Genomic DNA, 16,487 nt, shown 5'->3' with positions numbered 1-16,487 from the left:
TCCCAGCCAGGATGATAAGAACAAAAGGAGGGCTGATGACCCTTTAAATCAGGCCTTTGTTTTGGGCTCAACTGGAAGAAGAAAATAAGAAAGCCCCCTGGCGGCCTGCAGGTTGCTGCTCCGAATAGAAAGCAGAAAATGTGTGGGCGTTGCTGTAATGTGTCCCTGCTTTGGAAAATGATACCAGAACAAATTCAGCATATTTGTCAGGCACAGTGGGATCCCCAATTGGGCTCAGAAATTGCTGCCAGAACTGGGTCCAGCTGAGTCTCCCTCATTTCCTGCACTGGTTATACTGTTGGCCTTGGCATCTTAGTAGCAATTCATAGATTATTTTCAGTATCAACTCCTAACTCATTCAACCATTTACAGACTTGCTAATTCACTCTTCCTTCTGTGCACTCACCCATTCATCTGTCTAGCCATGCATACACTCATTCATGCATTCCTCCATCCATACACTCATCTATTCTTTCATGTACTCTGTCATTCATTTATATATGCAGTGGCTCATTCAGCCATAAATGCACTCAGACACACACCCACCCTTCCATCTATGCACTAACACATCCATCCATGTATTGAACTATTAACTCTTTATCACATTATTACACTCACCCATCCACACAGAGTCTCGCTCATCAAAGGAAAGCACTTTAATCCCAATAAAAAAATTACAAATGTATTGGCTTTGTCAATGATTGTTTTTATTTTCTGTATTTGAAGCTTTGCGAGCAGCATATTAGCAAAGACATAATCTTCAGATGAGGGACTGGAAGTCTAGAGTGGGCAAGAGAGGTACAGGAAGAGCTCAGTGGGACGGGCAGAGAAGGAGAGGCTGAGGGAGGAGAAGCAGCAAGGAAACAGGAAGTGAGGGGGATGCAAGGGAAAGCAGGAGATGTAAGAGTTGCGCAGAGGAGGGCAGGAGAGGCAGGAAGTTTGGAAGTAACAAGGCACTGGAAAGATGCAAGGGATAATAGGAATGGTGGGAGTTTGAAGCCATGAAATAAAATAGATGCTGTAGAGGGAATGATGCTGACTCAGGCAATGGGGTGGATTCTAAAGGGAGTTATGCTGAGACTGGTGATGCAATGGACGGTGTAGAGGGAGCGATGCTGAGAAAGCGGTGCGATGGACGGTGTAGAGGGAGTGCAGCTGAGACGCGCGATGCGTTGGACGATGTAGAGGGAGCGATGCTGAGACATGCGATGCTGAGACATGCGATGCAATGGACGGTGTAGAGGGAGCGATGCTGAGAAACGCGGTGCGATGGACGGTGTAGAGGGAGCGATGCGATGGACGGTGTAGAGGGAGCGATTCTGAGACACGCGATGCGATGGACGGTGTAGAGGGAGCAAAGCCGAGACACGCGATGCGATGGACAGTGTAGAGGGAGCGATGCTGAGACACGTGATGCAATGGACGGTGTAGAGGGAGCGATGCCGAGACACGCGATGCGATGGACGGTGTAGAGGGAGTGAAGCGATGGATGGTGTAGAGGGAGCGATGCAGACAGACGCGATGTGATGGACAGTGTAGAGGGAGCAAAGCCGAGACACGTGATGCGATGGACAGTGTAGAGGGAGCGATGCTGAGACACGTGATGCGATGGACGGTGTAGAGGAAGCGATGCCGAGACACGTGATGCGATTGTCGGTGTAGAGGGAGCGATGCCGAGGCACGTGATGCGATGGACGGTGTAGAGGGAGCGATGCCGAGACACGCGATGCGATGGACGGTGTAGAGGGAGCAATGCCGAGACACACGATGCGATGGACGGTGTAGAGGGAGCAATGCCGAGACAGGTGATGCGATGGACGGTGTAGAGGGAGCGATGCAGAGACAGGTGATTCGATGGACGGGGCAGAGGGAGCGATGCCGAGATACGTGATGCGATGGACGGTGTAGAGGGAGCGATGCCGAGACACATGATGCGATGGACGGTGTAGAGGGAGCAATGCCGAAACAGGTGTTGTGATGGACGGTGTAGAGGGAGTGATGCAGAGACAGGTGATGCGATGGACGGTGTAGAGGGAGCGATGCCGAGACACGCGATGCGATGGACGGTATAGTGGGAGCGATGCAGAGACAGGTGATATGATGGAGGGTGTAGAAGGAGCGATGCTGAGACACGCAATGCGATGGACGCTGTGGAGAGAGCGATGCAGAGACACGTGATGCGATGGACGGTGAAGAGGGAGCGATGCGATGGACGCTGTGGAGAGAGCGATGCAAAGACACGTGATGTAATGGACGGTGTAGAGGGAGCGATGCGATGGATGCTGTGGAGGGAGTAATGCTGAGACACGCGATGCAATGGAAGCTGTAGAGGGAACGATGCTGAGACAGTGGGTGCAATGGAGGGAGACATTCTGGGGACGCTGTGGAGGGAGCAATGCTGAGATGGTGATGCAATGGACGTTGTGGAGAGAGCGATGCAGAGAAAGGTGATGAGATGGATGCTGTAGAGGAAGGGATGCTGGACAAGTGACACAATAGATGCTGTAGAGGGAGTGATGCAGAGGCAGGTGAAGCTATGGAAGGAGTGATGTAAATATGTGATGCAATAGAAGGAGTAAAAAAGAGACTGGTAATGCTATGGAAGGAGTTATGTAAACAAGTGATACAATGGAGGGCGTAACAAAGAGACTGACAATGGTGTAGAGGGAGTGATGCAGAGACAGGTGATGCTATGGAAGGAGAGATGTAAGCATGTGGTGCTATTTATGGAGTAACAGAAAGACTGGTGGTGCAGTAGAGGGAATGATGCAAAGACAGGTGACGCTATGGAAGAAGTCATGTAAACAAGTGATGCTATGGAAGGGTAAACAAATAGACTGATGGTGCTATAGATTGAGTAACAAAGAGACTGGTGGTGATGTAGAGGGAGTTATGGAGAGACAGGTGAAGATATGGAGGGAGTGATGTAAACAAGTGAAACACGTGAGGCTATTGAGGGACTAACAAAGAGACTGGTGGTGCTATAGAGGGAGTGATGCAGAGACAGGTGATGATTTGGACTGAGAGATTTAGGAGATGTCACCCAACTATTTATAAAGAGAGGGTGGTGCTACTGAAGATTGATGCAAAGACAGTAGCTGCTAGAGAGGGAGGCAGTGTAACTAAGGAGCAATGGAAAATGTGCACAGCATGAGAAGCATAAAGGGAGTTAGAAAGGGTCGACATAGAAGAGAGTGACAGAGACAATCTAGAATAGGAGAAGGTATGAGACAGAACTGAGTCAAGTACACATGGTGAGGCGAGAAGGAGGGCATTTGGGACGGGTGCGAGGAAAAGGCACATGAGGATGGGAGTTTTAGAGATGTCAAAGGAGACTGAAGATGCCAAGTGAAAGATTTAGACACAGTTAAAAATCAAAACATTAAGGAGTACATCATGTTTCGCAAAGAAGCTAATCTTTGGTGTTGTGCAGGCCTCAGTGGCACTTGTGCAGGCCTCAGTGGCACTTGTGCAGGCCTTAGTGGCACTTTAGGTCAAGACTTGCTGGTTCAGATCCTTCCTGACTCTCAAATAGTCTGAACATTGGACTGCAGCTGCTTCTCCTCATAGGCAGGCGGCAGAAGCGCGGGCAGCGAGGACTCCACGGTGCTGTCCTCCATGGTCTCCTCTTCCTCCTGAAACAAGATGCAGGGTACTGATCAGGCAGAGAGGGGTACTTCATGAAAGGGAGTGAAAAGCCCACTCCGCAGCATCTCTGGCACTTTGCCGAAAAGTCAGAGAGGCAAGAATTCTATGTTCAGCAAACCTGAGGACGGTCCCACCTGTGCTCTGACTCAGAACGGATGAGATGCTCTTACTTATTGATGATTAATGGGAGAAAATCCCCAATTTCTACTTACTTTTGGGGGACTTGAGCATTCGCCCTTCTTGCGTAACGATCTGTGTAACTGTCAAGTTGGCTTTCGGGTGTTGGTGAAGGTGAGCCGAATTAAGGTGCTTCGTCCTTCCGTACATCACAGCAGGACGAAGCACCTTAATTCGGTTCACCTTCACCTTGACCGTTACACGGATCGTTACGCAACGCGAAGCATTGATTGCAGGAACAATCCCCTGAAGAAGGGCGAATGCCCGAAATGCATTGGCGGAATAAAATATATGTTTTGAAATATTATGATGAAATAATGTGCAGACCAACGTATAATAGAAAATAAACTACCCATGGATAAAACCTGAAGAAAATTGTCATTGAATGAATCCAATGAACATACCCTATCGAGTGCGTTGAAGGGACGTCACTCTCGAGGGCAGTGACGCTTGACCAGACTCAATTAAATACAGACATGTTATGGATTATTTTAAAACCTGCTTACGTTTTCAGTGAACCAGAAGAAGCATGTAAGATCTCAAATGTGTATAAACTCTAAAGACTTCTGGCCAGCCCCTTCCTTCCTCTCACCACTTGTCCTGATGAGAACACCTACAATTTGTGACTGTGCAATAATTTCAACTCACTTCTAATTTTTTACTACAGGTGGTGCTTATGAGGGCCTTTGGAGGGCCTGCTTTGGCCGCAGTTTACACCAGGACACTGTCACCCATACTACTAAAGTCGCTCCACTTTACACTCCAGGCTTGGTGTTCCCTCTATTGTCATTATGCAATATGATCCACGTAGTACAATCCTTCCTCAAACCCAGCAATCATCAGATCCTGGGGGTGGAGTTCTGTTTGTTACAATAGTTGCTGGTCCCTGCAGATTTTGCTGGTGCTTAAGGTTTTCTAAACTTTCCTCTGTCTCATCTCTAATCTGCATTCCATTCCTGATTTCTCTTTTTCTCCTTTTCTGCCTTCTGACTTGCTTCTCCAAGGCAGCATTTACTCTCTTGTTGGAGTTCTGGTTCCCATCATCTGGCTAGCTGCTTTCACTAGGATCTTTCCCGGCAGCTGTGCTCCTCCCTGAAATATCAGAGGTATCCTCCCTGTGAGCTCATTGCTACCCTATATGCCCTCTTTTCTATTTCTTTTTGCAAACTACTGATCCTACTATTTACCTTTCTTAGTTTCTTAGTTTCCTGCGTATATTTTGCTTTCCGTTAGTTAGTTAGGTTTGTCTGTCTGCTCTTTCTGTATTCTCTCTTGTTTTCCTCATCCCATGTTTCTAAGAAGCAGGGCCTGCTTATTGTGTATTGTTCATCTAGCCCCATCATCTGTGCCTCAGAATCCAGTCCACCTTTCCTGAGCCCTGTTTATGAATTCTGATCTCATTGGCCCATTCCATCTCTGCTCTTGTGTGCTTTTGTTCAAATAACTTCCCCTCGCCTTATTGGAATCGTTTCTTCTTTAGAGAGGAAGATATTCTCCTGGGGAGCTTATGAGCTATCACTTATGATAGTAGTATGTTGTTTTTCAGCTCTGTACTTTTCTATTGTCTTCCTATTGTTTTCTGTACTGTGTATAGTACTACTGGCATTAGCCGGCTCCTGTCCAGCAATCAGATCCCAGTCCGACCCAACCCACTTCAGTCGTCAGCATCTGTCCTCGCCGTCTTCTTCTAGGTTTCAAGTACGGCTTTGTGTAGACCGAGCCCATCTTTTGAAATCCCCCTTTACTACCAGACAGTAAACTCTCCCTTTGGTTATCATAAAGGGTCCTGACACTGAGTTAGCACCAGGGTTAGGGATAAATACGTAGGCCCGAGATTACTAATGCAGCCCGATGCAAAATACTTTTTGAACTTTGCATGGCTTTGCGTGATTTAGTAAATAAAAAGTAACGCATTACTTTGATGTTGGGAAGGCATTTCATGAGTGGAGCGTAGGCGTTCCCTTGCATACACCTCTGGATTTTGGGGCATTCGCAGATTAACTAAAGCTAGTAAACCTCGGAATGTGTCAAAATGAAACGCCGCCATGAAGCAGGTGTAATGAGGAGAAATATCTGTATCTCTCAGTGTTACTGCCTCTTTCTAGGAATGCTGCATTCTGCAGCATGCATAGAAAGAAGAAATTCCTTCTAAGGATTGTTTTAGTGGAGGAAGGTGTGTTTTCCTGCACAAACACAGGCACCCATGAGCTACAGTGCAAGGTGCCAGCCTTGGCGCTAGGCAGAACATAGTGCACCAGTCCTAGGAGAGAGCAGAAATTACCCATATCTTAGTACGTACTGCACATTTCTGTTGTTTCTGATTCATGCCACGCAGTCCAGCAAATTTTCCCTCTCTCCATCGTTACATGAAACGTTAGTAAATCTGCCTCTTAGGCCCGATTCACAGAATGAATTTAAGACTCAATCCTAAACTTACTACTATTTTGGCATTCACAGAATGAACTTACTACTTTTGGTAAAGTTAGGATTTTGTCTTAAGACAAACTTAAGACAGACTTAAGACAAAATCCTAACTTCTGTGAATACCAAAAGTAGTAAGTGCATTCTGTAAATACCAAAATAGTAGCAAGTTTAGGATTGAGTCTTAAATTCATTCTGTGAATCGAGCCCTTAGTTCATTCTGAAGGTCCTTATCGTAGGAGCTCCATTTGACAGACATTGCATTACATTTTTTTAGGTGATTTGAGGTTATGGATTCAACGTGAAATGAATTCATTGCAATGGCACCATTTGTGATGACAGAAATTTAGACATGTAAAATCAATGGATCTATGTTTCCATTAGATAACAGTTAGTATATGTTTACAAAGCCAACTCTTCCTCCACTGTATCAATCCCTTGATTCATGGACCTGAAGACAAAGAAGTGCCATTGAATTCCTAAAAAACAAATCAAATGTCCTACCTTGAGTGCTAGAGCAGAGCGGCACTAAAGAATCCACGCTCTTGCACACTATCGATGACTCGCCAGGACTCAGAGAAAGATATCAGAATTTCCCAGCTTGGAGCCTTGGTATTACATTGTTCCTTTGTTGATTCTTTACCCTTAGGGACCGCTGTTCCATACCTGAGACTAAGAGGTTTGATATCCTCTTCATGGGCGTTGTGCTAACTGCTCCCTGGGCCCGATTTGCAAAGGTGAACGTAGACTTCAGGTCTAAACATAGACTTTTGTTTAAGTTTACCTTTGTGAATCGGGCCCCATGTCTCTAACTCCAGGTTCTGTTTTCATACATTGCAACTGCGTTCAATGCCATCAGTTGCAGGTGTAAAGCAGTTCCTGCCAACCCTATCTATGGTGAAGAGGGAGTGGCCAATGGGCCCCTCCCAACACTGAAGATAGAAGGAGGGGGCCAGTGCATTTTTAGATAGAGTTTCTCTAAAGTTTAAACAGCATCTGAATACTCAGCAGAGCTAGTTAGAGCATGAGTCGAGAATTTTAAGGTAACGAGGGGCTTTGAAATCAAGAACAATCTCTGAAAAATGATGTGTGATTTTAGGAGAACCCACTAATACCAGGAGGTGAGGGACTGTTTCTCAGCAGTAGCAGCTCAGTACATTTATGACAAGCAGAACCCAGTGCTTGAATGGCTGGCCTTTTGTCAGACTTACAAATGCCCTTGATTTTTACAATGGTTACCATTATAACCCACACGTCTCAGGTGAACCAGGACTATGGGGCTGCCCACCCTTCGGGAACTTGTTTAAAGCTATATCAATAAGCAAGGTTTAATGTAGTCCCTTTGTTATCCTCTCTTAGTCAATCAATCAGTAGATCTGTAGAGTGCTTCTTGTCACCCGTGGGGGTATCCAGGCACTCTGGGTTCCTTTGGATCCATATCTGTGGTGTTTTTAGCTTCACCTCAGCCTCAGTGTTGATCTCAAAGATACAAGGGGTGAATGACACCAAAGACTTGGCCTCTGACAGCCTTAAATCCCCTCTGGTCTCTGTACAGATGTCATTAGGTTTACATCTGTATGCTCAGGTATTCCACCATCTGCCCCTTTTGTCTGTCGGCCTCTTCAGTCCAACCTCTGTGGTTTGGGTTTCCGCTCCCCTCAATGTTACCTGCCTTGTCTCACTAACAACAAGTCTGTATGAGCCCTGCATCCATAACACAACACAGGGGTTCAGATCCAACAGTAGGTACCTGTCCAAGGCAGGGTATGCAGAAGCGGGCCCACACATCACAAGCCACGCTGCAGGTGCAGGTAATCAGACCGGCCACGGTGACCAGGAGCAGCAGGACTCGTACACCGGCGAAGAGGCTCTACGGGAAGAAACAGAGAGCACAAGGTGTCACCAACTGGAGCAATGATGTCAAAGCACTGTCAAGAGCTGATCATTCACAAGCCTCTCACAAACACAGGGGGTTCTTCATAAACCAATACCTCAGACATCTCAATTCATTTATACAATAAATACATACATCTGACTGAACCAGAGGCAGCCACCTACACTACCTTGATGTCAGTCAAGCAGCTGTTCCAATGGAACTCTATAAACCTATCCCAAGGCCTTTATCAATATCTCAATCCAATGGGTAAGCACTCGCGCCAGAGATCCCTGTCAATCAGTCTAAAGAAGAACATACTTAAGAGGACCCCAGGAATTATTTTAGTTGTATTTGACTCTCTCATCAAATCATAACACTTGTGCATGGGTCGAGGTCTGGTGTGTGCCAGTCTCCTACTGAACGTGTTGGTGCAAACATAGTACAAAAAGGAAGAAGCAGAAACGTTGAGCGCAGGTGCACTGCGCGCCGCATGGATCTCACTGCATTCTCTATAGTTTGGCATAGCATCAGGCATCACATTAAAGTGACACTATCCATACCTTGACAGGAAGTGAGGGAACAAGATACCAGGCAGAGTAGTTCAATGTGAAGACGTCTAAAGAAAAATGTCTCAACATGGAGTGCAACAAAAGAAAATCCTGACACATGTTTCGCTCTCAATAGGTCTCAACTTAGTTGTATAGCTCAGGCTCAGAGCGTTCCGACGCAACCGCTGAAAGTAAAGTCAAACTATCTGCGTTTTGAAGAAGACAACCAACTATTTTACTATATCAATGGATCAAAGTGTTCTTCGTGTGCCTTGAATTAAAGAAGACGTTATACCAGGAGTCTCTCAGTGATGTCCCTGCATCCCTGCTGATTGTAGAAGTCCTCGTAGGAGTTGGTCACGTAGTAATCTCCATAGGAACGAAATTTGCGCTGTCGATCGCACAAGTATGAGGAATCCCACTGATAGCCATAGTCCCACGACCACCTCTGCAGGTCCTGTGCGATGAGAACAATGCCGGCGATGGCCACCACGAAGCTGGCGAGGCTCATGAACCTCGCTACCCACTGCTACACATGGAGCAAGAAGGGAGAGACGTGTGAGAGGAGCGGAAGAAAAAACTATAAGATGGAGGAGGAAGAGACACGTGAGAGGAGAGGAAGAAAGAAACACAAGAGAGAAGAGCAAGGTAGAGACACATAAAAGAAGCAGAAGGATCGGAAGGGAGAAAGACAATAAAGAAGAACAAGGAAAAGACACATGAAAGTAGCAGAAAGAAGAAAAAAAGAGAGACAGAAAAGGAAGAAATACATTAGAGGAGTGGAAGGGCGAAACAGAATAGAAGCAGAAGGGAGAAACAAATAAGAGAAGCAGAGGGAAGAGTCACAAGAGAGAAGAGGACATGAGAGACATGAGACATGCACAAGAGAGAAGTAGAAGAGAGAGACACATGAATGGAGTGGCACAAGAGATAAGTGGAAGGAAGAGGCATATGAGAGAGTAGGCAGCAAAAGACACATGACTGAGGAGGATGGAAGTGACACATGGGAGAAGCAGGAGGGAGAGGTACAAGGGAGAAGAAAAATGGAGCAACACCTGAGAGTAGCAGAAGGAGCACAAGATAAGAGTGTAAAGAGGAGACACATAACAGGAGCAAGAGAAGAGATTCAAGAGCAAAGCAGAAGGAAGAGACACAAGAGAGAAGAGAAATGGATGACACAAGAGAAGCGGAAGGAAGAGATTTAAAGGGCAGGTAGATGGTTAGCGCCACATGAGAGAAGTGAAAGAGAGATATATGAGAGAAGTGAAAGGAAGACACACAAGAGAGAAGAAGCAGGGAGAGAAATAAGAGGAGATAAAGATCAGAGACACATGGGTGATTTTGAAGGGAGAAACAAATGATTTAAGCATAAAGAAGAGACACATAGTAGAGGCAGAAAGAAGAGACACGAGAGAAGTAGAAGTAAGAGACACGAGAGAGGCCTGCAAAGGCATGTGCAAATGAATAAATTCTTTATTGCGTGACTAACAGAAATCATTGCGATTAAAACATCTTAGAAACAAGACAGTATATAAAACATTCTCATATTCTTGTAAATAGTAGTCACCTGTATAAAAAGACAAATCTATAATTACAAGCCAGACTATAACTAAAAAACCCTTTTTGAGTTTTTATTGAAAACTGCCACACAAGGATCCTTTAACAATTTATAAATAAAAATCCAGTTAGCCTTATAAATCACTGTAGAACTCAACTATAGAATCCATTAAGATATAGACTGGAATATTACATATTAAAGTGCAGACGTGCGGTAAACAGTGATTCCATTGTGCCAACAAGCTATAGAAGTGCATCGGTGTCTTCCATTGTTCAACCAAGTAATAGAGGAGCGTCGGCATCTTCGTTGTTAAAATGGATTACCATAGCAGCATGGACACTAAGGGGCATATGTACAAGCCCCTATTGCCACAGGAATGTCACTAATATCGACACAGTGGTGGCGACAGGGGCTGCGCCTTATTTACAAGGCAGCGTTAAGCCACTTAATGTAGCTTTACGCCGCCTTGTAAATATGACCCCCTTTCATGCTATACTTAGAGTAAAAGGGGTGGGCAATGGGTGTTGCAGTGGGCGTTCCACCACAACACTCATTGATTTTGATGCTGACTCTATGTACAAGGGTGGCGTAAACAGAAGGCAGCGCCAACATTAAGATCAGGTAAAGCCTGGTCTTAACATGGCAAAACAAAGAGAGATGCGTTATTTCTTCCCGCTTTTGCTTCTTCCATGTAAATGTAATGTAAAATGTAAATGTAAATGTAGAGGTACTTGTATAGCGCACGACTACCCGGAGAAATCTCAGCGCTTGTACGAATACCGCTGAGGAACCCTTCCTGGCCTTTCCCTGTGAAGTGCCCACTCCTGGGTACCCCCAAGTTGAAGCCAGGCATCCTTAGCGTTGTGGGGGCCATTGTGGAGATTAAGCAAGCTGTTGCCCAGAGTTGCAGCGTGGGACCCATGATTGGAATAGGCACCAAGGCGAGAATTATCAGGTCCGAGGAAATTGAGCCCAAGACCCGCCGAGGTGGGAATTGAACCCTGGTCCCGGGCCAGACTTCTGCATCAGGGTCTGCCGCTCTAACCATTGAGCCACACTTCTCCATGTGTGCTGCCTTGTGCAGCACACATGGAAAAAGCAAAATGCCAAGGTTTGTTCATGTTTAGGAAGTTGCTAAACTTAGCACCATCGCAGGAGGAAACGCAAGGCTGCACCACATTCTTGTAAATATGCTGCAGCCGTGCGTTTCTGAAGTGGCGGAGAGCTGCGTTAAGTCAGGAAGGCTTACGCCTCTCGCTGCCACTTCCTTGTACATATGGCCCTAAGTCTGTCAGGAGGCCATAATATGCAAATAAGCAATTAAAAAGCATCCATGTATTCAACATTTCTCTCAGGGCCATTTGACTTGATTATAGTATACCTTAGGCAATCAATGCCAGACATTTTTTGTCAGCAGCTAAAAACGTTATCAGTTGACATAAGAGCGGAATCGACTTGCTAGAAAGACATAAAATAAAAGCCTGACAAGCCGATATTACCCCAAGCGTCAAAAATAGGGGTTTTAATAATATGCAACATAATTTGAGATCATTGGGACACACACATACTATATGCAATAGAGATTCATGTGGCCACCCACAAAGGGCCAGATGTAGGTGGCTAAATACCGGTCGGGAACGCCGAAATTCGGTACATTTCAGCGTTACCAACCGGTATTTAGCCATTCCTAATGTAAGCAAGGAATCAGTAAATAAGGAATCGGGAAATACCGATTCCTTAATACCGATTCCTTATTGCTCTTGCATTTAAGGAATCGGTCATACCGATTCCTTAAAGCACATTTAAGAGTGCTTTTGGGCCTTAAGAAATAGGTAATTACCACCAACTTCAATTTGGTGGTAATTACCGATTTCCTTTAAAAAAGCACCGATGGCTGAACTTAATTCACAGGACTCACTGGCTCCTCTGGCAGCCCTCACTCTGCTTACCTGGAATGTCCACCGGTTAGGGGATAAGGTAAAGAGGGGTCTGGTGCTACAGTATCTGAAGCTCTGTGGCCCAGCGGTGGTCTTTTTGAAGGAAACGCATTTGGTGGGGCCAGCAGTCCGAGCAATGGACAGGTGGGGTTATAAGATGATGGCCCACGCGGAGTTCTCCTCAGGTTCTAGGGGTACGGGAATTCTGATTAGGAAAATCTTTCCCCTCGTGGTGCAGCAAACACAAGTTGATGACCAGGGCCGCTTTGCAGTGTTAACCTGTCAATGGGAGGGTCAGTTGTTCAACCTTGTCTCTGTCTACATACCCCCAGCACTACATGCACAAGCTCATCCTGCCCTCACAACATTTCTACTGACATTACCGGTTGGGACACTCCTAATGGGGTGCGATTTTAATGATATTATTGATGGAACCCTGGCCAGATTCCCTGTTCGAGCAGAGATGCAGGGTCGGCGATACCTCCTAGGTCTGGCGGACGCCCTGGGTCTCATAGACAGTTGGAGATTCAAACAACCAGCTGAGACATGCTTCACTTTTTACTCTGCTGTACACACCTGTCTCACGTGCATTGATTATTTCTTTGTCTCCACGGACGCTCTTGGGGGTTTGGAGGAGGTCCTTATACATCCGAGGGGTATATCTGATCACTCCCCAATATTGTTGAAATATACCCTTCACCGGGCTGGTAGAAGACGCATGTATCCGTTGCACGCCGGCTTTCTCCAGGTGGAACCTATCATGTCGGCTCTGGCGCGTACTACTAAACACTTCTTTCAGGAAAATCAAGGCTCGGTAGACTCCACATGCACGCTCTGGGAGGCGTATAAAGTGGTCCTCCGGGGTCAGGCAATGGCCTCCATCACAGGGCACAAGAGGGAGCGGCGCGTGACCTTGCACGGTCTAGAGGCGGAACTATCCTTAGACACCGCGGACCAGGAGGCCCACCCGTCTCCTGGGGCTGCCCGCACGGTTCGTCTTAAGCAGACTGAAGTCCTCACCCTCCAGAGAGAAATGGCACACGCTCGGATCCAGGCCACTTGGCATAGGATATACGAGCTGGGTGATAAGGCGGGGAAGATGCTAGCCTGGCTAGACAAAAAGGAACGGGCAAACAAAGTTATTGCTCAATTGAAGTCCCCCGAGGGCTCATTGGTATCTGACCCTGATGGGATAGTTAATATTTTGGCTGACCACTATGAACGAATCTACGCCCCACAGGCGTCTTATACGATTGCAGAGGCATATGACTACAGTAAAGACCTCACGATACCTAAGCTCTCCCCGGAGGCGGCGCTTCTATTGGAGGCTGATATCACTATTGAGGAGGTGCAGGCCCTACCTACGCCCTGGCATCTGGTAAGGCGCTGGGTCCAAACGGGCTCCCAGTTGAACTTCACAAAAGAATAATGCAAACGACGGCCTCCTTTTTCTTGAGTATGTTAGCTGATAGCCTCAACAGGGGGGAACTGCAGAGAGAACAGCGCTTGGCCACGATTGTCGCGATTCACAAGCCGGGCAGACCGGAGACGGACTGTGCCTCCTACCGCCCGATCTCTCTCATTAACGCAGAACCTAAAATCCTGGCCAAGCTACTAGCGTTACGTCTTACTCCACATCTCGCGTCACTGGTCGGTCCGGATCAATCCGGATTTATGCCGCACCGGAGCACGGCCCTTAATCTCCGACGGCTCCACGCAGTCATGGCACGGGCGCCACTTCTTGAGGAATCTGCTGTCATCCTTTCGCTTGACGCTACTATGGCGCTCGATACAGTAGAATGGCCTTACTTATTTGCAGTGCTTCAACATATGGGATTTGGCCCCACATTCTGAGCCTGGATTCGTGTGCTATATACTAAGCCTCTGGCGCATGTCGCTGCCAATGGACACATCTCGCGGGACTTCCCTCTTGGCCGTGGCACAAGGCAGGGGTGTCCGCTGTCACCCCTGCTGTTCGCGCTGCTATTAGAACCTCTCGCGATCTGGGTCAGATGGGAGCCCTCTATCAAGGGGATCCGCTGGTCCGCTGTTTGGGAGGATCGTATATCCCTATACGCGGATGATATACTTTTATACCTCCCCTTCCCTAGAAAGTCTATTCTTGTACTGTTAAACGTGTGTGAGCTGTTCGGCAGAGTGTCCGGTTATAAGATCAACTGGAATAAGTCCGTTCTTTATGTCCTCGCTGGCCCCCCTCCCGTTTTGCCCCTGAGTTGCCCCCTAAGGGTTGCAGCAACCCTTAGGGGGCAACTCAAATATCTAGGTATCCTTATTACATCCGATCCTGACGAATTCTACAGTCTGAACCTCCGGCCCCTGCTGGAGAGGTTTAAACATGACGCTAAGGTGTGGCAGACTCTTCCCCTCACACTCTTAGGTAAGGCGGCACTGTACAAAATGATGGTGCTCCCACGTTTCCTTTACATGCTTGAAAATTCTCCGTTCTTGGTCCCTACGGCTTATTTTAAAGCGATAGCTGCGACGGTATCCCACCTGCTATGGGGGGCAAGACCACCTCGTATTGCCCAGGATAAGTTAACTAGAGGCTGGTATGATGGGGGGATAGCGCTCCCAAACATTTAGCTCTACAACTGGGCGGCACATCTTAAACAGATCAATTTCTGGCTGCACGCCCCACAGGCTGAGCCGGCATATCTCGCCGAGAGACACTCTTTGGACAGCAGAGGTGTACTTCATACGCTGTACTCCCGACGTCCCTCCACGGATCTGATAGGCCCGACGCACCACACAGTGTAGTTATGGTACAAGGCCAATAGACGGCTTAAGTGTTCGGGCACCGTCACCCAAATGACACCTTTGTGGGATTCCTATCAACTGGGCTTCCTCCGTACCAGTAAGGCGTTCCAGGCTTGGGACACCATTGGCATATCGGTGGTGGGTGATCTTTGGAAGAAAGGTACGGTGGTGGACTTTGCCCTCCTACAAACACAGTACGAGATGTCCCAGATGGAGATGTTTCGATACCTACAAATTAAGCATGCGTTACAATCAGCAATACCGCCGGGTACTGTCTTGCAGGAATCGACCCCGCTTGCAGATAGACTCCTTTCAGAACACATGCCGGACAAGGCCACTTCCTTTTCTTATAAGAAACGTATTAATAACCTACCGGACGTGATGTCCAAACTGAAACAGACCTGGTCTGAGGAGGTGGGTTCCTTTGATGACTCCAAATGGCAAGAGGCCCTCCCCTCACAGCGCGAAACTGCTATCCCCTCCAGATTAAAGCTGGTCCAACTCAAGGTACTTCCCCGTATATATTACATGAGAACAACCCTTCACAAAATAGGTAAAGCCACACATAAGTTCTGTCTCCGTAACTGTGGGGAGGAGGGAACGTTCTTCCACACCATCTGGGACTGTAGATATATGTCGACATACTGGATCGCAGTAATGCGCACAATCTCCCAAGCAATAGGCATATCCTTATTGCCAGAGCCACGTCGCTGCTTACTGAATGTTTGGGAACCCAATGACCTGACCCACCGACAGCAAGATTGGGTGATGTTGGGCATGATGGTGGCAAAGCGCAAGATTGCTATGTTATGGGGCTCTGCAGTTTCCCTGATTCTTAATAAATGGTGTAGAGCTATGGATGAGATAATGGTGCAGAAAAGGCTGTTTTTATTCACCGTGGTTGCCCGAGGAAATGGGATGGAATCTGGGGGGCCTGGAACAAATTTCGAGGTTACATTTTTGAGCTGCCTTGTATTGATGGGGAGGGTGGAGACCCAGACAGTTCCGAGACAGTCGACGTGAGGGGATGGGGTTTTGAAATGTTGATATATGCTGCTTTCTGTAATGATTCATGACCCTTCAAATTTAATATGCCTGCAATGTGTTCGAAGATCTAAGACTATATGATGTAACGGAATTTTTGCTAACACTGTCCTAAATGTTTTGTTTAAGTGAAAATAAAAACTTTAAAAATAAAATAAAAATAAAAATAAAAAAGTGCCATGTGGCACACATCCATGCCCTTAGGCCATGTATGTGCGCCACATGTGTACACATGCACATTTCAGGGGTGCAACAGGGTGCCCTTTGGACACCCTGGCACCCTTGAAAAACCTCCCGGTATTACCGATTCGGTAATACCGAATCGCTAATACTGAATGTCTTCACATTCATTCCTATGGGCCTCCAAGCCCATAGGAATGAACGCATAGGTATTCCTTATTACCGAATCTCAATTACCGATTCGGTAATAAGGAATATTAAGGATTCAGTATTATTTACAGAATCTTGACCTACATAGGAAATACCGATTTCTTAATAGC

General features: G+C 46.8%; 1 protein-coding gene across 1 annotated transcript in view; it reads right to left on the bottom strand.

Moving 5' to 3' along the window:
• Positions 1–685: 685 nt before the first annotated feature.
• LOC147736594 (transmembrane protein 176A-like) overlaps positions 686–16,487 on the bottom strand; it is a 65,005-nt gene continuing 49,203 nt past the window's right edge. The window contains exons 5-7 of the mRNA XM_086953340.1: positions 8,966–9,199; positions 7,997–8,116; positions 686–3,635 (exon numbers count right to left, since the gene is read on the bottom strand). Coding sequence (XP_086809466.1) covers positions 3,528–3,635; positions 7,997–8,116; positions 8,966–9,199 — 462 coding nt within the window. The 3' untranslated portion in view covers positions 686–3,527. The remainder of the gene's footprint in view (positions 3,636–7,996; positions 8,117–8,965; positions 9,200–16,487) is intronic.

Source organism: Lissotriton vulgaris, chromosome 1_2 (assembly GCF_964263255.1).
Source record: "Lissotriton vulgaris chromosome 1_2, aLisVul1.2, whole genome shotgun sequence".
NCBI classification, from domain to species: domain Eukaryota; kingdom Metazoa; phylum Chordata; class Amphibia; order Caudata; family Salamandridae; genus Lissotriton; species Lissotriton vulgaris.
Note: the sequence above shows the minus strand (reverse complement) of the source record. Positions and strands in the feature narration are given on the sequence as shown.